This window comes from Oncorhynchus tshawytscha, linkage group LG12, assembly GCF_018296145.1.
Source record: "Oncorhynchus tshawytscha isolate Ot180627B linkage group LG12, Otsh_v2.0, whole genome shotgun sequence".
Lineage (NCBI taxonomy): Eukaryota > Metazoa > Chordata > Actinopteri > Salmoniformes > Salmonidae > Oncorhynchus > Oncorhynchus tshawytscha.
This window is the reverse complement of record NC_056440.1, coordinates 32,826,915-32,853,395: the sequence shown is the minus strand read 5'-3', so window position 1 is coordinate 32,853,395 and position 26,481 is coordinate 32,826,915. Positions and strand designations below refer to the sequence as shown.

General features: G+C 43.9%; 1 protein-coding gene across 1 annotated transcript in view; it reads left to right on the top strand.

Moving 5' to 3' along the window:
- LOC112264089 (hemicentin-1) overlaps positions 1–26,481 on the top strand; it is an 81,148-nt gene that overhangs the window by 7,605 nt on the left and 47,062 nt on the right. The window contains exons 3-17 of the mRNA XM_042331094.1: positions 32–190; positions 4,804–4,926; positions 19,272–19,443; positions 19,719–19,825; positions 19,937–20,057; positions 20,140–20,403; positions 20,503–20,650; positions 20,965–20,991; positions 21,219–21,340; positions 21,662–21,934; positions 22,426–22,567; positions 22,887–23,014; positions 25,391–25,504; positions 25,648–25,806; positions 25,995–26,189. Coding sequence (XP_042187028.1) covers positions 32–190; positions 4,804–4,926; positions 19,272–19,443; positions 19,719–19,825; positions 19,937–20,057; positions 20,140–20,403; positions 20,503–20,650; positions 20,965–20,991; positions 21,219–21,340; positions 21,662–21,934; positions 22,426–22,567; positions 22,887–23,014; positions 25,391–25,504; positions 25,648–25,806; positions 25,995–26,189 — 2,254 coding nt within the window. The remainder of the gene's footprint in view (positions 1–31; positions 191–4,803; positions 4,927–19,271; positions 19,444–19,718; positions 19,826–19,936; positions 20,058–20,139; positions 20,404–20,502; positions 20,651–20,964; positions 20,992–21,218; positions 21,341–21,661; positions 21,935–22,425; positions 22,568–22,886; positions 23,015–25,390; positions 25,505–25,647; positions 25,807–25,994; positions 26,190–26,481) is intronic.

Sequence of the window (26,481 nt, the reverse complement as noted above, 5' to 3'; positions counted from 1 at the left end):
GATCAATGGTCTGTGTGTTGTCTTCTCTCAGGGAGGTGGAGACTGTCCAGAGATGAGTATAGGAGCCATAAAGAAGGCCCTGGAGGTGTCCCTACCAGGCTCCTTTATCTACGTGTTCACTGACGCCAGAGCCAAAGACTACCGCCTCAAACGGGACGTACTGCAGCTGGTGCAGCTCCGACAATCACAGGTAATAATTGCACTCTAGAAAATGCTGGGTTGTTTGGTTGACCCAACTGCTAGGTTGCAGGCGTTGGGTCACTTAGTTGGGTTGTTTTCTTTAACCTTTAAAAGTCTATCCCCATAGAAATGCATTGAATAACACATTAATAAATGGCTGATGTAACGGCTGTTGTTGGTGGAAGGAGAGGAGGACCAAAGCGCAGCGTGGTAAGTGTTCATTTTTTTAATAAAACAACTGAACACTGAACAAAACGACAAACGAACAGTCCTGTAAGGTGACGAAAAACACGAAAGAGAAAACAATCACCCATATCTAAAATGGGGAAAACGACACCTGCCTCTGATTGAGAACCATACCAGGCCAAACACATAAACACAACATAGAAAAAAGAACATAGACTACCCACCCCAACTCATGCCCTGACCAAACTAACACAAAGACATAATAAATCAAATCAAATCAAATTTATTTATATAGCCCTTCATACATCAGCTGATATCTCAAAGTGCTGTACAGAAACCCAGCCTAAAACCCCAAACAGCAAGCAATGCAGGTGTAGAAGCACGGTGGCTAGGAAAAACTCCCTAGAAAGGCCAAAACCTAGGAAGAAACCTAGAGAGGAACCAGGCTATGTGGGGTGGCCAGTCCTCTTCTGGCTGTGCCGGGTGGAGATTATAACAGAACATGGACAAGATGTTCAAATGTTCATAAATGACCAGCATGGTCGTATAATAATAAGGCAGAACAGTTGAAACTGGAGCAGCAGCACGGTCAGGTGGACTGGGGACAGCAAGGAGTCATCATGTCAGGTAGTCCTGGGGCATGGTCCTAGGGCTCAGGTCCTCCGAGAGAGAGAAAGAAAGAGAGAATTAGAGAGAGCATATGTGGGGTGGCCAGTCCTCTTCTGGCTGTGCCGGGTGGAGATTATAACAGAACACGGCCAAGATGTTCAAATGTTCATAAATGACCAGCATGGTCGAATAATAATAAGGCAGAACAGTTGAAACTGGAGCAGCAGCACGGCCAGGTGGACTGGGGACAGCAAGGAGTCATCATGTCAGGTAGTCATGGGTCATGGTCCTAGGGCTCAGGTCCTCCGAGAGAGAGAGAGAGAAAGAGAGAATTAGAGAACGCACACTTAGATTCACACAGGACACCGAATAGGACAGGAGAGGTACTCCAGATATAACAAACTGACCCTAGCCCCCCGACACATTAACTACTGCAGCATAAATACTGGAGGCTGAGACAGGAGGGGTCAGGAGACACTGTGGCCCCATCCGAGGACACCCCCAGACAGGGCCAAACAGGAAGGACATAACCCCACCCACTTTGCCAAAGCACAGCCCCCACACCACTAGAGGGATATCTCCAACCACCAACTTACCATCCTGAGACAAGGCTGAGTATAGCCCACAAAGATCTCCGCCATGGCACAACCCAAGGGGGGGCGCCAACCCAGACAGGACGACCACATCAGTGAATCAACCCACTCAGGTGACGCACCCCTTCCAGGGACGGCATGAGAGAGCCCCAGTAAGCCAGTGACTCAGCCCCTGTAATAGGGTTAGAGGCAGAGAATCCCAGTGGGAAGAGGGGAACCGGCCAGGCAGACACAGCAAGGGCGGTTCGTTGCTCCAGAGCCTTTCCGTTCACCTTCCCACTCCTGGGCCAGGCTACACTCAATCATATGACCCACTGAAGAGATAAGTCTTCAGTAAGGACTTAAAGGTTGAGACCGAGTTTGCGTCTCTGACATGGGTAGGCAGACCGTTCCATAAAAATGGAGCTCTATAGGAGAAAGCCCTGCCTCCAGCTGTTTGCTTAGAAATTCTAGGGACAATTAGGAGGCCTGCGTCTTGTGACCGTAGCGTACGTGTAGGTATGTACGGCAGGACCAAATCAGAGAGATAGGTAGGAGCAAGCCCATGTAATGCTTTGTAGGTTAGCAGTAAAACCTTGAAATCAACCCTTGCTTTGACAGGAAGCCAGTGTAGAGAGGCTAGCACTGGAGTAATATGATCAAATTTTTTGGTTCTAGTCAGGATTCTAGCAGCCGTATTTAGCACCAACTGAAGTTTATTTAGTGCTTTATCCGGGTAGCCGGAAAGTAGAGCATTGCAGTAGTCTAACCTAGAAGTGACAAAAGCATGGATTAATTTTTCTGCATCATTTTTGGACAGAAAGTTTCTGATTTTTGCAATGTTACGTAGATGGAAAAAGATGTCCTTGAAATGGTCTTGATATGTTCTTCAAAAGAGAGATCAGGGTCCAGAGTAACGCCGAGGTCCTTCACAGTTTTATTTGAGACGACTGTACAACCATTAAGATTAATTGTCAGATTCAACAGAAGATCTCTTTGTTTCTTGGGACCTAGAACAAGCATCTCTGTTTTGTCCGAGTTTAAAAGTAGAAAGTTTGCAGCCATCCACTTCCTTATGTCTGAAACACATGCTTCTAGCAAGGGCAATTTTGGGGCTTCACCATGTTTCATTGAAATGTACAGCTGTGTGTCATCCGCATAGCAGTGAAAGTTAACATTATGTTTTCGAATAACATCCCCAAGAGGTAAACTATATAGTGAAAACAATAGTGGTCCCAAAACGGAACCTTGAGGAACACCGAAATTTACAGTTGATTTGTCAGAGGACAAACCATTCACAGAGACAAACTGATATCTTTCCGACAGATAAGATCTAAACCAGGCCAGAACTTGTCCGTGTAGACCAATTTGGGTTTCCAATCTCTCCAAAAGAATGTGGTGATCGATGGTATCAAAAGCAGCACTAAGGTCTAGGAGCACGAGGACAGATGCAGAGCCTCGGTCCGATGCCATTAAAATGTAATTTACCACCTTCACAAGTGCCGTCTCAGTGCTATGATGGGGTCTAAAACCAGACTGAAGCATTTCGTATACATTGTTTGTCTTCAGGAAGGCAGTAAGTTGCTGCGCAACAGCCTTTTCTAAAATTTTTGAGGGGAATGGAAGATCCGATATAGGCCGATGGTTTTTTATATTTTCTGGGTCAAGGTTTGGCTTTTTCAAGAGAGGCTTTATTACTGCCACTTTTAGCGAGTTCGGTACACATCCGGTGGATAGAGAGACGTTTATTATGTTCAACATAGGAAGGCCAAGAACAGGAAGCAGCTCTTTCAGTAGTTTAGTTGGAATAGGGTCCAGTATGCAGCTTGAAGGTTTTGAGACCATGATTATTTTCATCATTGTGTCAAGAGATATAGTACTAAAGCACTTGAGCGTCTCTCTTGATCCTAGGTCCTGGGAGAGTTGTGCAGACTCAGGACAACTGATAATAAAGGAACTAAGATCAGAACGTGACAGCTGAAAAGACAGTAAAAAAATAATTTAAAGAATAAGGTTTTGAAGTGTCTGTCCTATATCTAGGAGATTTTTTGACACATATTTAACCCCTTATTTTTGTTATTCTTATTAAACAACATACTAACTCTAAATAAGTCAGGAGCAAGCCAGGTAGCCTAAGAAGGAACGGAAGTGAATTATTTAGGCTACATTATTATTATTTCGAGGCTATAGCCTGCCATTTAAGAAATCAATTGTGAAGCATTTGTGACACGCTACAGGCTGGAAGCAACACTCAGCATGTCAGCAACAGCACTTCAAAAACATGCCTATAAATGTTGCAATAAGGCTGTATAAAATTAAATTAATTACTTAGAATTAAATAATAATGAATCAGAAAATGCCTTATTAGATTATACAGTCATTCTACAGTGCCTTTGAATTCACTTTCAGATACACGAGTTTGGCCAGTCTTTTGTTTGAGGATCATGCGGTGAGCTATGCATGCCTAGTTTGTTAATTCAGCCTAGCAGATGCTCTTATATTCCCATGCCCTAATCACTGTCAACACCAATCTATTTTACAACAGCAATATCATGGAATAAAAAATTATACATTACAAAAAAGTTACAATGGCGTATAGGCCTACAGTACCTGATGATACGCGGCTGCTGTGTTAAACAACAAAATAAAATATATTTGACTGAATGTAGGGCCATCCATTTTTATTTCAGAGAGGTCCAATTTTCTCCAGGCACACCTCATTATAAATAACGTACAGTCTCTTACAGAAGTGTACGAGTTCAATAAAAGCCTATATAAATCCCTTTGCTGGGGTGCAATAAGGTGGCAGATCCTTATTATAATATTCTAGAGGAATGTGGAAAATGCCCAACAATTATACATTTGCAGTATATACAATTAACATAATGAACAGGAATTACATTTACGATCACAAGGTGGTCAATAAGATATGTCAGAGCCTACGCCGCCAAAAATTCCTATGGATTACGTTAAAAAATTCCAAGCTAGTAGGTCAATCCAGCATGAAGGTAATAAATACCCAAATGATGGTTAAATTAACCCATGTTTGGGTAATCACACAGCCCAACTAGCTCAGGCAAAATAACCCAGGATGTGTTCCGTCCAATATTTACCCAGCACTGGGTTACCAAAAAACCCAAATTAAGTTGTTTTTCACCCAGCATTTTTTAGAGTGTCATGGCAATGTATGATAACAGTATTCTCATGAAAGTTCAGTAGTAATAACCATCCACCGCTGTCTTCTGTGTGCACCCAGGTTGTGTTTGTGCTGACTGGGGACTGTGGAGACCGCTCTCAGCCTGGGTATAGAGCCTATGAGGAGATCGCTGCCACAAGTTCTGGACAGATCTTCCACCTGGACAAGCAGCAGGTCAATGAGGTGAGATTCAGAAGAGGAGAGTCATCAAACTCATTTATATACAGTACCCGTCAAAAGTTTGGACACACTTACACATTCAACATTCTACATTTTACGTTGTAGAATAATAGTGAAGACATCAAAACTATGAAACATATGAAACATATGTAGTAACCAAAAAAGTGTTAAACAAATCAAAATATATTTAAGATTGATCACAGCTTTGCACTCTCAACCAGCTTCACCTGGAATGCTTTTCCAACAGTCTTAAAGGAGTTCCAACTTATGCTGAGCACTTGTTGGCTGCTTTTCCTTCACTCTGCGATCCAACTCATCTCAAACCATCTCAATTGAGGTCAGATGATTGTGGAGGTCAGGTCATCTGATTCATCACTCCATCGCTCTCCTTCTTGGTCAAATAGCCCTTACATAGCCTGGAGGTGTGTTGGGTCATCGTCCTGTTGAAAAACAGATGATAGTCCCACGAAGCGCAAACCAGATGGGATGGCGTATCGCTGCAGTATGCTGTGGTAGTCATGCTGGTTAAGTGTGCCCTGAATTCTAAATAAATCACAGACAGTGTCACCAGCAAAGCACCCCCACACCATCGCACCTCCGCCTCCATGCTTCACGGTGGGAACCACATATACGGAGATCATCTGTTCACCTACTATGCGTCTCACAAAGACAAGGTGGTTGGTACCAAAAATCTCAAATTTGGACTCATCAGACCAAAGAACAGATTTCCACCGGTCTAATATCCATTGCTCGTGTTTCTTGGCCCAATCTAGTCTCTTCTTCTTATTGATGTCCTTTAGTAGTGGTTTCTTTGTAGCAATTCCACCATGAAGGCCTGATTCACGCAGCCTCCTCTGAACAGTTGATGTTAAGATGTGTTACTTGAACTCTGTAAAGCATTTATTTGGGCCACAATTTCTGAGGCTGGTATCTCTAATGAACTTATGCTCTGTAGCAGAGGTAACTCTGAGTCTTCCTTTCCTGTGGCGGTCCCCATGAGAGCCAGTTTCATCATAGGACTTAATGGTTTTTGCAGCTGCACTTGAAGAATCTTTCAAAGTTCTTGACATTTTACGAATTGACTGACCTCATGTCTTATAGTAATGATGGACTGTCATTTCTCTTTGCTTATTTGCCATAATATGGTCTTTTACCAAAATACCTTCTGTGTTCCTCCCCTCCCCTGCCTTGTCACAACACAACTAATTGGCTCAAACACATTAAGAAGGAAAGAAATTCCACAAATTAACTTTTAATTGAAATGCATTCCAGGTGACTACCTCATGAAGCTGGTTGTTGAGAGAATGCCAAGAGTGTGCAAAGCTGTCATCAAGGCAAAGGGAGACTACTTTGAAGAATCTCAAATATAAAATATATTTTGATTTGTATAACACATTTTGGTTAACACATGATTCCAAATGTGTTATTTCATAATGTTGATGTCTTCACTATTATTCTACAATGTAGAAAATAGTAAAACATTTAAAAAACCTTGAATGAGTAGGTGTGTCTAAACTTTTGACTGGTACTGTATATTTTTTCAATCACACTCATGAGGGTGTGCTGAGTCAATGGTCGACCATAAGTGTGATTTTTCTGTAAGAATTGTAGGTTTTTAGTCTCTTCGGGACATCTGTTTAAAAAATACAGGCAGGTTCAAATGAACACATTCTCATTCTCATTGTCAAATGAGAATATTTTATATGTAAAAGCAGTCGAAAGAATAGCAATATGAACCCGATATCACTCATACATGTAATCATAGTGTATTGTATTGACACACATAAAATATTTTTGCAGTGCATATTAATCGTACCAGGAACTATATAATAGTGGTGAGTGATTACTTTATCTCAGCATGTAACTGAACCACAAATCTTGGAAACCTAAGTCAACGGAGCTCAATAACTTGCAGTCAAACTTAAAACAAGACAGAGTTTCCTTTGGGAGAGACACTGGTATCCTGCATGTCATCAGAGGAGACTGGAAGGTGGCCCACTGAACCCCTGAACCCAGCTCTCTATGTGTGTTTTTATATTTCTGCCTTTCTTTCAAATCATGTCGGTCTTTATGTATTCATGTGTATGTATGCATGGTGCGTGTATGTGTGTGGGATCTGGTTCTAATAACACTTCATAACCTCCACAGTTCATTGAGGAGTGTTTGAATGTCAGAACCACATTGCAGGGCATAGCTGTGCAACAGTATAATGGTTAATAATGAAGAGCTGCGGGACTACATTCACACAGTCAACAGAAACCAGTCCTCTCATCGTGGGCCCCAGCTGGCCAGAGTGTGGATAGTGCTAGACCAGGTTGGATTGCCTTTACATGTTTTAAAGTGACCACTCTCACCTTTCAAATGTTATGCTAATTGACAAGCTCTCCACTCATTTAGCAAGGATCAACAGAACTACAATCCTATTTCAGATGTACAGTACTCCTGGGTGGCATGGTATTACTGAATTCATTTAAATCCTTTAATCCTTGGAAACTGCATGCCTCAAATCTAACTAAAATCTCCCCTCTTAATATCAGTTTAATAAAGTGTGGCCAAATCAAATATACACAATCTTTTGTGGTCCCGGGCAGAGATGTGGAGAGAAAACAGACTGCTTATTTTACTCTCTAACACCAGGATATGGTCTGTCATGGCTTCCCTGGCTCCAAATCCACACACAACAGCTCATTGTGAAACCTTGTGTGTTACACTCCTTAAACTCTTAATACTTAACGTGTTGTAATCACTGGAGCAATCTGTCAGTAAGCCCTCGGGCAGAAAAAAAACACTAATGCGCTGTTTAAAACCTCTTAAGGATCTGCCCTTTTTTTCAATTTTTTGCCTATAATGACATACCCAAATCTAACTCAAATCAAATCAAATCAAATTTATTTATATAGCCCTTCGTACATCAGCTGATATCTCAAAGTGCTGTACAGAAACCCAGCCTAAAACCCCAAACAGCAAGCAATGCAGGTGTAGAAGCACGGTGGCTAGGAAAAACTCCCTAGAAAGGCCAAAACCTAGGAAGAAACCTAGAGAGGAACCAGGCTATGTGGGGTGGCCAGTCCTCTTCTGGCTGTGCCGGGTGGAGATTATAACAGAACATGGCCAAGATGTTCAAATGTTCATAAATGACCAGCATGGTCGAATAATAATAAGGCAGAACAGTTGAACTGGAGCAGCAGCACAGTCAGGTGGAAGTTGAAACTGGAGCAGCAGCATGGCCAGGTGGACTGGGGACAGCAAGGAGTCATCATGTCAGGTAGTCCTGGGGCATGGTCCAACTGCCTGTAGCTCAGGCCCTGAAGCAAGGATATGCATATTCGTGGTACCATTTGAAAGGAAACATGTTGAAATTTGTGGAAATGTGGAAGGAATGTAGGAGAATAACACACAATAGATCTGGTTTAAAATATATATATATTTTAAATATTTCACCTTTATTTAACCAGGTTGGATAGTTGAGAACAAGTTCTCATTTGCAACTGCGACCTGGCCAAGATAAAGCAAAGCAGTTCGACACATACAACAACACAGAGTTACACATGGAATAAACAAACATACAATCAATAATACAGTAGAAAAATCTATATACAGCATGTGCAAATGAGGTAGGATAAGAGAGGTAAGGCAATAAATAGGCCATGGTGGCAAAGCAATTACAATATAGCAATTAAACACTAGAATGGTAGATGTGCAGAAGATGAATGTGCAAGTTGAGATACTGGGGTGCAAAGGAGCAAGATACATAAATACAGTATGGGGATGAGGTAGATTGGATGGGCTATTTACAGATGAGCTATGTACAGGTGCAGTAATCTGTGAGCTGCTCTGACAGCTGGTGCTTAAAGCTAGTGAGGGAGGTAAGAGTCTCCAGCTTCAGAGATTTTTGCAGTTCGTTCCAGTCATTGGCAGCAGAGAACTGTAAGGAGAGGCGGCCAAAGGAAGAATTGGCTTTGGGGGTGACCAGTGAGATATACCAGCTGGAGCGCGTGCTACGGGTGGGTGCTGCTATGGTGACCAGTGAGCTGAGATAAGGTGGGGCTTTACCTAGCAGAGACTTGTAGATGACCTGGAGCCAGTGGGTTTGGCGACGAGTATGAAGCGAGGGCTAGCCAACGAGATCATACAGGTCACAGTGGTGGTAGTATATGGGGCTTTTGTCACGAACCGGCTCAAAGCCCGTAACAAAAGCGAGACAACATGGAGATAAGGCGTAACAAAACATATATTTATTAACTAAAGCAACTAAGGAAAATATACAATGGTGTGTGTAATTAGTAATCAGTAGTGTAAGTGAGTGTTTTGCATGCATGAATGTGATAATGCAGGGTGTTGAAAGATGTTGTCGCAAACAACCCAAAAACCACCAAGAAACACAACAAAATCCATAAAGGTGTCTGCATGGAGAGAGTCTCCTCCATGAATGGGGAAGTGGTGTATTTATCCTGGGAGACACCGGGCCCAGGTGTTTCCCATGTAGCTGACGACCCTCCCAACTCCGCCCACCAGCATCCTAATAAGGAAATAACAGAGAGAGAATACGGCAGACAGAGTGGGAGGGTCGTCACACTTTGTTGACAAAACGGATGGCACTGTGATAGACTGCATCCAATTTTGAGTGTTGGAGGCTATTTTGTAAATGACATCGCCGAAGTTGAGGATCGGTAGGATGGTCAGTTTTACGAGGGTATGTTTGGCAGCATGAGTGAAGGATGCTTTGTTGCGAAATAGGAAGCCGATTCTAGATTTAATTTTGGATTGGAGATGTTTAATGTGAGTCTGGAAGGACAGTTTACAGTCTAACCAGACACCTAGGTATTTGTAGTTGTCCACATGTTCTAAGTTAGAACCGTCCAGAGTAGTGATGCTGGACGGGCGGGCAGGTGCGGGCAGCGATTGGTTGAAGGGCATGCATTTAGTTTTACTTGCATTTAAGAGCAGTTGGAGGCCACGTAAGGAGAGTTGTATGGCATTGAAGCTCATCTGGAGGTTATTTAACACAGTGTCCAACGAAGGGCCAGAGGTATACAGAATGGTGTTGTCTGCGTAGAGGTGGATCAAAGAATCACCAGCAGCGAGAGCGACATCATTGATGTATACAGAGAAAAGAGTCAGCCCGAGAATTGAACCCTGTGGAACCCCCAAAGAGACTGCCAGAGGTCCGGACAACAGGCCCCCCAATTTGACATACTGAACTCTAGCGGAGAAGTAGTTGGTTAACCAAGCGAGGCAATCATTTGAGAAACCAAGGCTGTTGAGTCTGCCAAGAAGAATGTTGTGATTGACAGAGTCGAAAGCCTTAGCCAGGTCAATGAATATGGCTGCACAGTAATGTCTCTTATCGATGGCGGTTATGATATCGTTTAGGACATTGAGCATGGTTGAGGTGCATCCATGACCAGCTCTGAAACCAGATTGCGTAGTGGAGAAGGTACGTTGGGATTCGAAATGGTCGGTAATCTGTTTGTTAACTTGGCTTTCAAAGACCTTAGAAAATCAGGGTAGAATAGATATAGGTCTGTAGCAGTTTGGGTCTAGAGTGTCTCCCCCTTTGAAGAGGGAGATGACTGCGGCAGCTTTCCAATCTATGGGAATCTCAGACGATACGAAAGAGAGGTTGAACAGGCTAGTAATATGGGTTGCAATAATTTCGGCAGATCATTTTAGAAAGAGAGGGTCCAGATTGTCGAGCCCGGCTGATTTGTAGGGGTCCAGATTTTGCAGCTCTTTCAGAACATCAGCTATCTGGATTTGGGTGAAGGAGAAGTGGGGGAGGTTTGGGCGAGTTGCTGTGGGGAGCGCAGGTCTGTTGACCGGGTTAGGGGTAGCCAGGTGGAAAGCATGGCCAGGTGTAGAAAAATGCTTATTGAAATTCTCAATTATTGTGGATTTATCGATAGTGACAGTGTTTCTAAGCCTCATTGCAGTGGGCAGCTGGGAGGAGGTGCTCTATTCTCCATGGACTTTAGAGTGTCCCAGAACGTTTTTGAGTTTGTACTACAGGATGCAAATTTCTGTTTGAAAAAGCTAGCCTTAGCTTTCCTAACTGCCTGTCTATATTTGTTCCTAACTTCTCTTAAAAGTCCCCTTAAAGTTCCCTTCCCTAAAAGCATATCACGGGGGCTATTCGATGCGAATGCACTAATGGTAAAAGATAATACAAAGGAAAAAACAACCATTTTTTAAATATTTTTTTGGACCATCATCTTTGAAGTGCAAGAGAAAGGCCATCTTGTATTTTTCCAGCCCAGGTGCAATATAAATTTTGCCCACTAGATGGCAGCAGTGAATGTGCAAAGTTTTAGACTGATTCAATGAACCATTGCATTTTTGTTCAAAATGTTGTATCAAGACTGCCCAAATATGCCTAATTTGTTCATTAATAACTTTTTATGTTAAAAATTGTGCACTCTCCTCAAACAATAGCATGGTATTATTTCACTGTAATAGCTACTGTAAATTGAACAGTGCAGTTAGATGAACAAGAATTTAAGCTTTCTGCCAATATCGGATATGTCTATGTCCTGGGAAATGTTCTTGTTACTTACAACCTCATGCTAATCACATTAGTCTACGTTAGCTCAACCGTCCCGTGGAAGGGATACCTATCCCGAAGAATTCAACTTGAATTCTGGTCGTAATGGTCATGGAGGCCATCCTCAATTTTCAGTGTGAGAGGGATGTGAGAGGGCTGAGAACCTGGCCAAGAGAAATCTTTCTGGGCTCTGGGAGGTTTCATCTATGCTCTAATCCGTGCACATGGATGATGTCTGTTCTGTTGCGTGAGTCGACCATGAGCTCATGGGTTATTGCTGTCCATCTATAAACTACTCTAGGCTGTTTATGATCACCTTGTCAGCAGCCTGGCTAATGCATGTTCGTGTCTCTGTGTTTCAACTCCACACGCACTCCTCACTGAAGTGGCTGGACTTCCTTCCATAAAATAACCACTAGTAACATTGGCCCAATGGTTTCCTCATCAGGTGGGCCCAGTAGTGAGTTAAAGGGACAGGGGTTTTTCTTAAAAGAGCAATTAAATCCACTTAATCCGTATCCTCTGTCGTGTTCCTGATGTTAGTGAAAAAAGCCAGTCTCTGTAGTCTAGACCTGCTTTCAGAAACAGGAAGACAGATGTGGTAGACTCTTGCTTGTTGTCTGGGGGAGAGGCAAGGCAGGTGTTTTGAGGTTCCCATCCAATAGGAGAACGGGGGTCCATCTGGGACTGATTTGGCCTAATAGCCTGGTTCCTGGCACCCCGTCTCCTCTCTCACAGTGATGGTGGTAGCTGCTTAACCCCAGAGCCGGAGTTGGGAGACCCCTGTGTGCAAGGAGGGCTGTGGTCTATAGGTTCCCCAATCACTATGGGAGAAACATTCAAGCGGTCTGCTGGGTGGTTTCAAAGGGGCATGGGGAGGAGGAGGAATCCCTGTAGAAAACAACCTAGCTGGAAGATGAAAAGAACCGTGTATCTCCTCAGCCTTAGCAGACCTTCCTCTGGCCACCCTCCTTGCTCTAGTCCTAAAATAGCAGAGGTGCTTCTTCCTGACACAACACCACGTGCCTGTTCAGTCGAGACACAGCAGATGAGGTTTCAAAGACCCGTCGATCCTCTGGATTACCCATGGCTCAGGCAGGGAGCGGCTGTTGCAGCAGCAGAACGCAGCATGTTCCTCGAGTCACACCTTGGCCAGACCAAACAGCATCAGCTCTATCTCTGTGTCTCCCTGTCCCCCATGTCCCACACTAACAAATAATGGTTCTAAATTGTACCAGATAGGGGTTCTTTGGCTTGTAACCACAGCAAAACCCTTTTTGGTGCTATATAGAATGCTTTTTTGAAAGTTCAATAAAAAAACATGCTCATAAGGTTCTAAATGGAACCTGTATGGTGCTACAAAGAACCCTTTCTAAGATTCTATAAACAACCATTAAAAAAGGTTCTATGTAACACCAAAAAAAAACATATCCACTATGGTTACAACCCTTTTCTCAATCTGAAAGGTTCTTTGTAGATCCTTTTTTTATTCCGATCAGACAAATTATATTGATAAAACTTCATAGGTGTTATTATTGCGTTAATTGACAAGTTGAAACAATTGCGCTATATCTGGAACAGCTGGGGGTCTCCTGATGAGAGAATTGAAAACCACTGACTGATTTAGTCAACTGTTCTCAATTGACTTAAGGCCATGCATTTGTTTTTCACAAGACACCATCACTGGCCATAGTCATATGTAATTCATAATGGCATATCACAACATATTAAATAAACTGGAATGATCTCATGGTTGCACAAAAAGTGCTGTGCGTAAACCACACCCCCAAATATGCAAATGAGCTGCCTCCCATACATTTAATTTGCACTAAAAGAGCTGTAAAGAACCTTTGATGACCTCAAAGGGTTATTTGAGTCATTAGATTTCCACAGAACCATCACCCATCCCAAAGAACCATTGAGGAACCCTAATGTTTTAGTGTGTAAGTCTTTGGGGAGATCTCCCTAGGTGCTTGAGATGAAATATACACCTGTTTGAGGCAGATGTACAGTAGGTCACTCTATAGCAGTTTCCTGCTCTGCTGGGGATGGCAGCACATGTGGCAGAAATGACAGCTGTTTCCAGTTGTAAACTCAGAGAGGAACCAGCTGCTGTCAGCACCCAGTGGGCCAGCTTTGCTCACTCCAATCTTCTCCATTATTCCTAAATATATTAAGATGTGTTGAATAAGCCCCATTTCTCAGAGGGGCCACTGAAGTAATGTTTTCTGTTTGTTTTATTATAGGTACAATGCAACCATAATGTCTGTACTCACGAGACCACAGTTGCTTGTTAAGCACTTGAAAGATGGAAAAATGATGATCCGGTCAGAAAAAATAGATTCAGTTATACAACGGGTTCTTCTCTTCTTTTCCTGTAAAGGGGAAAGGACACGTTGTTTTTTCTTCTGAATCCTAACCACTAGCATGATTTCACCTAGAGGGTTGAGTATATAATCAAACATTGAAATTCTACCTGTCAAATATTCTACAGTAATAGTCAAGGGGGAAAGTATTCTCAGTGATGATTACTCTTGAAATGTATTGTAATAAAGCCCCCCAGGCTTATTTCAGACTCAGCGGAAGCCAGGCATTGGTTAATCTGTTCTCTGAGAATAAGATAATTACCCTCATATCAGAGTGAAGCTTCCACAATCCCATCAACCCAAGACCAGACCAGTCCTCTCAGGCCATGTTTGCTATTTAAAACCCAACCAATATGTAGGGTTCGGGAGTAACAGAATACATGTAGCCTAATGGATTACAAAAAAAATCAGATTACATACACTTTTGAAAAAGTAGATGAGTACTTCTAGAATTACTTTAAAATTCAGAAAGGATGTCTGCGGGAATTTGGCAAAAAAAATATTGGCCTCCTTTCTGTTTTCTCAATGATATTCAAATTAGCTTTGAAAAAATGCTTGCTTTAAATTTGTTCTGACTGAGCGAGTGTGACCAGAAATCAGAGACCACTATGATGACACATAATGCATTTGATGGATCGCAGGAAAAGAGCAGGAATAGGCTTTTGTAAACTACAGTACAAGCAATGTCATCCAATGGTGCGAATGCAAACAGAGCAAAACGAGAGATTATATTGGACAAATTCAGGTAGGTCCCTCCCCGTATCAAATCAAATTATATTCGTCACAATACACATATTTAGCAGATGTTAATGCGGTGTAGTTCAATGCGGGTTGTTCCTAGCTCCAACAGTGCAATAGTATCTAACAATTCACAACAATACACACACATCTAAAAGTAATAGAATGGAATTAAGAAATATATCAATATTAGGACGCGCAATGTCGGAGTCGAGATATCAAAGCGTACAACAAAAACGTAAACAATACATTTTTCACATGCAAATACCACTTTTGGGAGTGCTCAAAGCATCAACTCGAAGCAATGAGCCCAATCAGTAACATTATCAGTATCATAAACAACAGAGTAGACTAATTATTCCATAGTTTTGGGGTTATACTCAGGTAAAACAATTTGACTAATCTATATTTCCATATTTCTAAGTTCTATTTTTGAAGACAAGGGGTGTTATATTAATTGGAATGACTGAAAATGTGACTCTCTGTTGTTGTTTTTTATGTAAAGATACGGCCTAATCATATTATTATCTGTAGTAGAAAGCAGTGGAGCCTGCAAAACCAACCCATTAAGTAAAATGCAACGTCCATTTATGGACAGCTATGTAAACTGTAACACTAAGGTAACCTGCCTAAATGACTACTGACCCATAGCGCTCACGTCTGTAGCCATGAAGTGCTTTGAAAGGCTGGTCATGGCTCACATCAACACCATTATCCCAGAAACCCTAGACCCACTTCAATTTGCATACCGCCATAACAGATCCACAGATGATGCAATCTCTATTGCACTCCACACTGGCCTTTCCCACCTGGATAAAATAAACACCTATGTTAGAATGCTATTCATTGACTACAGCTCAGTGTTCAACACCAGAGTGCTCTCAAAGCTCATCAATAAGCTAAGGACACTGGGACTAAACACCTCCCTCTGCAACTGAATCCTGGACTTCCTGACAGGCCTCCCCCAGGTGTTAAGGGTAACAACACATCCGCCACGCTGATCCTCAACACAGGGGCCCCTCAGGGGTGCATGCTTAGTCCCCTCCTGTACTCCCTGTTCACTCATGACTGCACCGACAGTCAAACCTCCAACACCATCATTAGGTTTGCTGATGACACAACAGTGGTAGGCCTGATCACCGACAACGACGAGCCTATAGGGAGGAGGTCAGAGACCTGGGCGTGTGGTGCTAGAACAACAACCTCTCCCTCAACATGATCAACACAAATGAGATGATTGTGGACTACAGGAAAAAGAGGACCGAGCACGCCCCCATTCTCATCGACGGGGCTGTAGTGGAGCAGGTTGAGAGCTTCAAGTACCTTGGCGTCCACATCACCAACAAACTAACATGGTCCAAGCACACCAAGACAGTTGTGAGGAGGGCACGACAAAACCTATTCCCCATTAGGAGACTTGGCATGGGTCCTCAGATCCTCAAAAGCTTCTACAGCTGCACCATCAAGAGCATCTTGACTTGGATGCATCACTGCCTGGTATGGCAACTGCTCGCCCTCCGACAGCAAGGAACCACAGAGGGTAGTGCGTACAGCCCAATACATCACTGGGGCCAAGCTTCCTGCTATCCAGGACCTCTGTACCAGGTGGCGTCAGAGGAAGGCCCTGAAAATTGTCAAAGACTCCAGCCACCCTAGTCATAGACTGTTCTCTCTGCTATCACAAGGCAAGCGGTACCAGAGAGCCAAGTCTAGGTCCAAGAGGCTTCTAAACAGCTTCTACCCCAAAGCCATAAGACTTCTGAACATCTAATCAAATGGCTACCCAGACTATTTGCATTGCCCCCCTTTTTTACACCGCTGCTACTCTGTTGTTATCATCTATGCATAGTCACTTTAATAACTCTACCTACTAACTGGTGCCCCCGCACATTGACTCTATACAGGTACCTCCTGTATATAGTCTCGCTATTGTTATTTTACTGCTGCTCTTTAATTACTCGTTACTTTTATTTCTATTCTTATTCACATTTTTTTATTTTTTGTTATTTAAACTGCTTTGTTGGTTAGGGGCTCGTATGTAAGCATTTCACTGTAAGGTGAATACCAGTTGTATTCCGCGCATGTGACTAATTACATTTGATTTGATTTGCATGTTATAAGATAACACACATTTTGATTTAACATTAATTTATCCTGCAATAGATGTGATATACATGTTTGTCTTCTTCTAATGCCTCTTTAGCAGGTTGACGTTTATTGGGATGAGTCTTGTCCTTGAAGCAGAACTGAATGAGGCTTTTTGGTCTTAATTTAAGGTTAGGGTTAGGCATTAGGGTTAGCATTGTGGTTAGGGTTAAGGTGAGGTTTAGGTTTAAAATCAGATTTTATGACATTGTGGCTGTGTCAGCTTCTAACCTGCACCTCTTAAGGGGAAAGACATCTAAAAGTAACTGAAACTAATGTGATTATATGACTGAGTTTGGGTAATCCAACATTTTCTTCACTGATAACATTTTTTGGACATGGAACTAGTAACTGTAATGGATTTGACAGATTACAGACTACATTACATTACAATTTGACAATTTGATTACATTACAATTTGACAGATTACAGACAGTAAAAAAGTTCAGCCATATATAGCCTACATTGATACTGCACATTGGACCTGTTAATAATCTGGAATAGATCTCAGGACCAGGGAACCAATGCTATGATTCATTAAAAGAGGTGAGCAGAAGCAGTGCTCTTTCTGTCAGACAGTGTGCTACCTTCCACTGTGAGAGAAACTCCTCCTGGGAATTCATGCTTAAGAGTGCAGAAAACTGTTTGTTATCTTTTTGACAGTTGAGCTGTTTCACTTTCCTTTCGTTTATGGAAGATCCCTTTGAGACATAAGATTGTTCAAAGACAAAGACCAGATTACAGTGTTGAAGCAGACAGTTTCAGAATCAGAGAGAGGTCACATGCACATCCTTCCTGTCCTTTCCCTCTAATTGGGTTTCTAGTAGAGGTCTTGCTAGAAAGTCTATCTACAGTGGGGCAAAAAAGTATTTAGTCAGCCACCAATTGTGCAAGTTCTCCCACTTAAAAAGATGAGAGATGCCTGTAATTTTCATCATAGGTACACTTAAACTATGACAGACAAAATGAGAAAAAAAATCCAGAAAATCACATTGTAGGACTTTTAATGAATTTATTTGCAAATTATGGTGGAAAATAAGTATTTGGTCAATAACAAAAGTTTATCTCAATACTTTGTTATATACCCTTTGTTGGCAATGACAGAGGTCAAACGTTTTCTGTAAGTCTTCACAAGATTTTCACACACTGTTGCTGGTATTTTGGCCCATTCCTCCATGCAGATCTCCTCTAGAACAGTGATGTTTTGGGGCTGTTGCTGGGCAGCATGGACTTTCAACTCCCTCCAAAGATTTTCTATGGGGTTGAGATCTGGAGACTGGCTAGGCCACTCCAGGACCTTGAAATGCTTGTTACGAAGCCACTCCTTCGTTGCCCGGGCGGTGTGTTTGGGATCATTGTCATGCTGAAAGACCCAGCCACGTTTCATCTTCAATACCCTTGCTGATGGAAGGAGGTTTTCACTCAAAATCTCACGATACATGGCCCCATTCATTCTTTCCTTTATACGGATCAGTCGCCCTGGTCCCTTTGCAGAAAAACAGCCCCAAAGCATGATGTTCCCACCCCCATGCTTCACAGTAGGTATGGTGTTCTTTGGATGCAACTCAGCATTCTTTGTCCTCCAAAAACGACGAGTTGAGTTTTTACCAAAAAGTTATATTTTGGTTTCATCTGACCATATGACATTTTCCCAATCTTCTTCTGGAGCATCCAAATGCTCTCTAGCAAACTTCAGACGGGCCTGGACATGTACTGGCTTAAGCAGGGGGACACGTCTGGCACTGCAGGATTTGAGTCTCTGGCGGCGTAGTGTGTTACTGATGGTAGGATTTGTTACTTTGGTCCCAGCTCTCTGCAGGTCATTCACTAGGTCCCCCCGTGTGGTTCTGGGATTTTTGCTCACTGTTCTTGTGATCATTTTGACCCCACGGGGTGAGATCTTGCGTGGAGCCCCAGATCGAGGGAGATTATCAGTGGTCTTGTATGTCTTCCATTTCCTAATAATTGCTCCCACAGTTGATTTCTTCAAACCAAGCTGCTTACCTATTGCAGATTCAGTCTTCCCAGCCTGGTGCAGGTCTACAATTTTGTTTCTGGTGTCCTTTGACAGCTCTTTGGTCTTGGCCATAGTGGAGTTTGGAGTGTGACTGTTTGAGGTTGTGGACAGGTGTCTTTTATACCGATAACAAGTTCAAACAGGTGCCATTAATACAGGTAACGAGTGGAGGACAGAGGAGCCTCTTAAAGAAGAAGTTACAGGTCTGTGAGAGCCAGAAATCTTGCTTGTTTGTAGGTGACCAAATACTTATTTTCCACCATAATTTGCAAATAAATTAATTAAAAATCCTACAATATGATTTTCTGGATTTCTTTTTCTCATTTTGTAGTTGAAGTGTACCTATGCTGAAAATTACAGGCCTCTCTCATATTTTTAAGTGGGAGAACTTGCACAATTGGTGGCTGACTAAATACTTTTTTGCCCCACTGTATATAGCCTAGTCTAAGTCACAGACCTCCCCTGTCTAGTATGTCCTCTAGCTGTGTGCTGTGTGGGGTGTGCTACTATCTTGCTGAGATTAAGTCTTCTCTTCTGCCAGGTCTTGAAGTGGGTGGAGGAGACAGTGCAGGCCCTGAAGGTTCACCTGCTCTCTTCCAATCATGACAGCGCTCAGGAGAACCAGTGGGAGGTGCCCTTTGACCCCAGCCTGAAGGAGGTCACTGTGTCACTTAGTGGGCCAGCCCCTCAGATCGAGCTCAGGGATCCCCTTGGTACATCATGCTTTCATTATGTATTTTCTCTGTATAGATAGCAAATAACTTTGTCAATACTTGAGAATAATACCATATATCCATCAGTGGAGAATGCTGAGGGGAGGATAGCTCATAATAATTGCTGGAAAGGAGCTTGTGGTTTCCACTCCAGCCATTACCATGAGCCTGTTCTCCCCAATTAAGGTGCCACCAACCTCCTGTGATATCCATTTTGCTGAACATTAATGTTATTTAAAATTTTGAAATGATATTATTATGTCTCAATTGCTTAGGTCACACTGTTAGAGTGGAGGAGGGCCTCACAGAGCTGCTGAATATCCCAAACTCTGCCCGTGTTGTCAACCTAAAGTTCCCCCGACCTGGAGCCTGGACTCTGAAGGTACTGTACAGTAGATCCTCCTGATGTGATCATCCTGTATTGAGAATGAGATAACTGCTTTAGTCACCTCTGAGACAAAATACAACAACTGAATGTCCTGTCTATGTCCAGGTGGGCTGCGGTGGCCGCCACACTCTGAGAGTTACAGGGGTCAGTAATCTGGACTTCCGGGCTGGGTTCTCCAGTATACCAGTGTCTGAGTTCAACCATACCAGGGAGAGACCCATCAAAGGTAATGTGTGCATGCAATTTTATTTCTTTGTATGTATACGTGATTGCATTGAATAACGTTGGGCTCCCCTCCCCTTCCAAAGGAGTTCCAGCCCATGTGCTGCTGAAGTGTACAGGGCTGAAGCCCCCAGGTCAGCTGAGTCACATGGAGTTAGTTTCAGGTTCAGGACGCTCCCTACGCACCCTCCCCGTGCCTCTGCCCTCAGACAGTGGCAGCCGAGGACTCTGGAGTGTCCCAAAATTTCGCACTCCTTCCCAAAGCTTCTTCCTTAAGGTGACAGGGAAGGATGATAAAGGATACCCCTTCCAGAGGTTGTCCAGTGTCTCCTACACAAACATCATCCCAGGTAAGAGATCCCTCTCCTCAGTCTCTTCCCTAGTGTCTCCAAGACAGACCTAGTCCTTTGTGTGACCTTTTCCCTCCTCTCTTTTTTGTCATGACAAAGATCCCCCAGCGGTGAGCATGCCCAAGGTGGTGAACGGCTTTTATATGCAGCCCGCTATGATTGGCTGTTCGGTAGAGAGCGACGTTCCCTATAGGCTGAGGTTCACCAGGAGTGGCGTTGCTATTGGGGAGGAGAAGTTGTTCCAGTGAGTCTCCATCTGTTCTGTTTGTTGAACACACTATAACACACTGTAACACACTGTAACACACAGTAACACACTATAACACACTCTAACACACTATAACACACTGTAACACATTGTAACACTCTATAACACACTATAACACACTATAACACTTGACTTGCCCTCCTTTTGGATGGAACAGCCATATGCATTCAATACCCGCTGTAAAACAGCTAATTAGGTCATGGGGTATGACACAGTGTACTGTTTGCAGTTACCAGCTCTGCAAGACATTATTGCAGCTAGACTCGGTTGCCTTTTATTGCTGCATCAATCAGGAGACGGGTATACACAGTGGATTTTGTGTACATTACGCATTCGATTGTGTCATCTTGGAAACTTAACAAAGCATTATTTCTTTCTCCCTCTGTTCTGACACTCTGTTTTGAATTACATACATGAAATAATACCGACCTCTGACGAGTGGTATTCGCTGTGTCTCTGTGCCAGAGAGGCTAATTTGTCAATGGTGTAAGACAGTATCATGCTCCCATCATCACTCATCTGCCAGCTAACTGTTCATGTGACTCAGATTCTCTGGTAAAGCATTTTGGGAAATTCCACATGCCTCGGGTGAGGATGAGGGTCCGTACGAGTGCATCGCTCAGAGCAGCGCAGGACTCAGACGAGCGCTCACACAGCTGACCGTGAGAGGTATGTCAGAACACACACACACACACACACACACACACACACACACACACACACACACACACACACACACACACACACACACACACACACACACACACACACACACACACACACACACACAGTCACAGATCACTTACAGTACCGTAGCTAGTCAAAGCTTTCCAAAATACTTATCTTATTTATATATTGCTGATTTAAATACCACTTTGAAACAAAACATGTCATTCCAAATGTTTACATTGACAGTAAAATGAACTGTTTTGTCCCTGCTCATAGTGTGTTGTCTGTCTCACTGTGTTGACTGTGTTTCCCATGAGACAGAGCCTCCTCCGGTGCTGAAGGCCCCACTGAACGTGAGCTCTACGGTGGGGGCTGTGGCTGTGATGGCCTGCCAGGTGGAGGGCTCCATGCGCCACAACCTGACTTGGCAGCGGGCAGGCCTCACTATCTTGGCCCACTCTGGGAGGATCAGGGTCCTGCCCAACTCCTTCCTGGAGATCAATGAGGTGCAGCCCCAGGATGCCGGCCAGTACCAGTGTGTGGCCACCAATGCCAACGGAGACAGCCGAGTCACAGTGTGGCTGCTCGTCCCAGGTACTGTAGCTCACCGCACTCCAACCACACTGTACTGATCATCTGCTTAAACACTAAACACATCCTCTATACCTCCTCCAGGCCTCTGGCATCTGCTTTCCATTACTGCCTTAGTAGCATGACTGGCCCCATCTAATTGTATTGATACATTTTTTTATCTACTTCTCCAGAAACGCTCTCAGTCAGAACATGTTTCAAATCAGCCCAATTGATGCAAGTCGAAAATTGCAGCTTCTATGATGGGCATGGACTCAGATGCTTGTAATGCGTTTGCAAAGGACAAACAAATTTGAAACATGTCTCTGACTGTGATCCGCTGTGATCATGATGTCAGGCCCTCCTGGTGAATCACGCTCTGCCCCCAGACTAGCAGAGGTTTACCACTGCCTAGCCATGATCAGCTCTGCCTGTAATAAATTATTACTCATACAAACATGACTGGGACATGAGTCATCAGCTCTTCCCTATGGATCCTCTCTGTCTCTCTGCAGAGGCCCCTTCTGTGGTAGTCAGACCCCAGAGACAAGCCTTCTCCAGGGGGTCTGAGGTCCGCCTCGTCTGCACAGCAGCCGGTTCCCCCCCTCCGCAGCTCTTCTGGAGTCATGGAAACATGTTCCTCCCTAATCGGCCAAGGTAAAGGAACTCTTAGCCCACTCAACACCTACACGACAGCAGCTGCAGAGAGTTGTTGGATTCTATTTTAACAGCTTCCCATGAATATACAAATGTCACATCTCGTTTGCTTCATTTTACAGTTGCAGCTAACCACAAACGACATTATTCCCGATTTTTGGTAAATGTACGTGATCTGGCTGCCATTAAATACATTTTCAAAAGAGATTGGATATACTTGGACATCAAGTGATGAATTTCACCAAGACACATGTATTTGTAATCATCTAAATCAATTAAAATGAATTCCCATGACTGATGTCTGTCTTACATAATACAGGATGAGTATATCCAACCACGGAGTTCTAACAATCAGAGATGCCCTCCCCGAGGATGCTGGGAACTACACCTGCCTGGCAACCAACGAGGCTGGAACGGCCACTCAGACTGTGTCTCTCAATTATGCAGGTGGGTAGAGATGTCATATCAGTTCCAGTCCTATTATAGGTTGAGTGAGATACCACTATACACTATAAAGGCTATGATGTGGGCTTTCCATTTAAAGACTAGTTCTTTACCACTTTCAACCCACGCATATACACTGCTCAAAAAAATAAAGGGAACACTTAAACAACACAATGTAACTCCAAGTCAATCACACTTCTGTGAAATCAAACTGTCCACTTAGGAAGCAACACTGATTGACAATAAATGTCACATGCTGTTGTGCAAATGGAATAGACAACATGTGGAAATTATAGGCAATTAGCAAGACATCCCCAATAAAGGAGTGGTTCTGCAGGTAGTGACCACAGACCACTTCTCAGTTCCTATGCTTCCTGGCTGATGTTTTGGTCACTTTTGAATGCTGGCGGTGCTTTCACTCTAGTGGTAGCATGAGACGGAGTCTACAACCCACACAAGTGGCTCAGGTAGTGCAGCTCATCCAGGATGGCACATCAATGTGAGCTGTGGCAAGAAGGTTTACTGTGTCTGTCAGCGTAGTGTCCAGAGCATGGAGGCGCTACCAGGAGACAGGCCAGTACATCAGGAGACGTGGAGGAGGCCGTAGGAGGGCAACAACCCAGCAGCAGGACTGCTACCTCCACCTTTGTGTAAGGAGGAGCAGCAGGAGCACTGCCAGAGCCCTGCAAAATGACCTCCAGCAGTCCACAAATGTGCATGTGTCTGCTCAAAACGGTCAGAAACAGACTCCATGAGGGTGGTATGAGGGCCCGACGTCCACAGGTGGGGGTTGTGCTTACAGCCCAACACTGTGCAGGACGTTTGGCATTTGCCAGAGAACACCAAGATTGGCAAATTCGCCACTGGCGCCCTGTGCTCTTCACAGATGAAAGCAGGTTCACACTGAGCACATGTGACAGACGTGACAGAGTCTGGAGATGCCGTGGAGAACGTGCTGCTGCCTGCAACATCCTCCAGCATGACCGGTTTGGCGGTGGATCAGTCATGGTGTGGGGTGGCATTTCTTTGGGGGGGGCCGCACAGCCCTCCATGTGCTCGCCAGAGGTAGCCTGATTGCCATTAGGTACCGAGATGAGATCCTCAGACCCCTTGTGAAACCATATGCTGGTGCGGTTGGCCCTGGGTTCCTCCTAATGCAAGACAATGCTAGACCTCATGTGGCTGGAGTGTGTCAACAGTTCGTGCAATAGGAAGGCATTGATGCTATGGACTGGTCCGCCCGTTCCCCAGACCTGAATCCAATTGAGCACATCTGGGACATCATGTCTCGATCCATCCACCAACGCCACGTTGCACGACTGTCCAGGAGTTGGCGGATGCTTTAGTCCAGGTCTGGGAGGAGATCCCTCAGGAGACCATCCGCCACCTCATCAGGAGCATGCCCAGGCGTTGTAGGGAGGTCATACAGGCACGTGGAGGCCACACACACTACTGAGCCTCATTTTGACTTGTTTTAAGGACATTACATCAAAGTTGGATCAGCCTGTAGTGTGGTTTTCCACTTTAATTTTGAGTGTCAGTTCAAATTCAGACCTCCATGGGAGTGGATACATTTGATTTCCATTGATCATTTTTTTGTGTGATTTTGTTGTCAGCACATTCAACTATGTGAAGAAAAAAGTATTTAATAAGAATATTTCATTCATTCAGATCTAGGATGTGTTATTTTAGTGTTCCCTTTATTTTTTTGAGCAGTGTATTTTCAGTTCAGAGTAGGGTCACTTTTGTATGGTTTCTGTCAGAAAGCTTTTGTTGAGTGCTGTTTGAATGAATGTCTACCTGATCCATCGTGTTTGGGCTATGTTGTCTAGCTGTGAGGAGAGCTTAGATTGACAGTGGCATTTCCCCCCGTCTTTCACAGTAGGTTATAGCTTCCCTATGTTGGCAGGGTTGACAGTCCTCAGGATGTATTTTTAGCCTTGCTGTAATTGAGTGCTTGACAGAGGACACAGCACTGATGGACCATGGCAGCTTCTCCCTGGTGTGTGCTTGTATTATACTCACTTTTGTCTGGGAGTGTCATTTTGAACAACACTGATCTGTAAGACACCATGAAGCTGGCTCTGGCAGGATGCATCATCACATCCTTTCAACTGTCTCTCTCTCTGGGCTCCTGTAGAGCTTGTCCCTGTCACGTCTCTGCAGACGTACAAAGCGTGTGAAATGTCAGACAGCAATACTTCTATTTTTACCTCCTGTCTGGGCCGCTGCCCAATTGACAAAATTCAATTCACAATAATTTGCTATTCTGATCACGTATAGCATTGTGAGCATGTCTGCCGATTTGGTAGATGATACAAACGTTTTGATCATGTTTATTATTTAAGCTTTATCTTGGTTCACCCTTCCTCCACACAGAGGAACCCAGTATCTGGGTGGTGAAACAGGTTGTAATGGTGGCAGTTGGAGGTGATGCGACTCTGGAGTGCCGAGCCACCGGAGTTCCTCTTCCTCTGGTCAAATGGTCCAAAGGTAAAACACTGATCACTTGTGTTTTTTTTGCCAATAGTACACTAGATAGGATTATATCTAATCACTTGTTTAATCTGTTATGATACATGACATTCATTAGGTCGAAATGTTTGTCTGTGTGTCATTTTCTTGTCATTTCTCAGGTGATCTACAGGCGGGCTCAGTTCCTTTTGCTGAGCAGGACGTGCATCACGGGACGCTGCAGATCCGAAGAGTGCAGGCGATGGATGCTGGGGAGTACAGCTGTGTGGCCAGTAACCCTGCGGGAACCTCGTCTGCTACTGTTATCCTGGAGGTCGGAGGTGAGGGCAGCCATTTTCAGCTTACGGAATTAATGCCACTTTCAGATAACCAGTAATAATGGTAAGACATTGCATCCTTTATCTAAACCAAGCAGGTGTATTTTGAACAGAGTAGTTGTATGTCCTTTTTATACACTGTATTTGATTATAGAGAACTTCCCGTTGATCTCCCACTCTTTCTTCCACAGTGGCCCCACTATTCTCAGAAACCCCAGTTGACATGACAGTGGATGTGGGGGAGAATGTCACGCTGCCCTGTGTTGCCCGGGGTTTCCCCTTGCCTACAGTTACCTGGCGTCTAAAGGATGGTAGAGCGATCATCTCTGAAGCATACAGCAGCGATGGCACGGTGCAACTAGAAACAGGGCATCTCCTGATCCAGGGTGAGTCTTATGTCCCTTTCCCACTATTCTTCTTTACACTATTACACTATCCCGCTATCCCAATAATGAGTTCCTTACCAAAACAGCAGGCACCAAAGAGACCACAGCCCTCCATTGGCACCAAGTGCGTGACTGGCATGGCTGACATTCTTTAGGTTCATAAATATAGAAGAGGTGGAGCACTTCAGGGCAGGATAAAGCTGGCCCTGCTGAATGAATAGAGCGTCTCCCCTTTCTCCCTCAGCGAGGGGAACTGAGGCTCTTTGAGGGCCTTAGAGAATTGACAGAGACT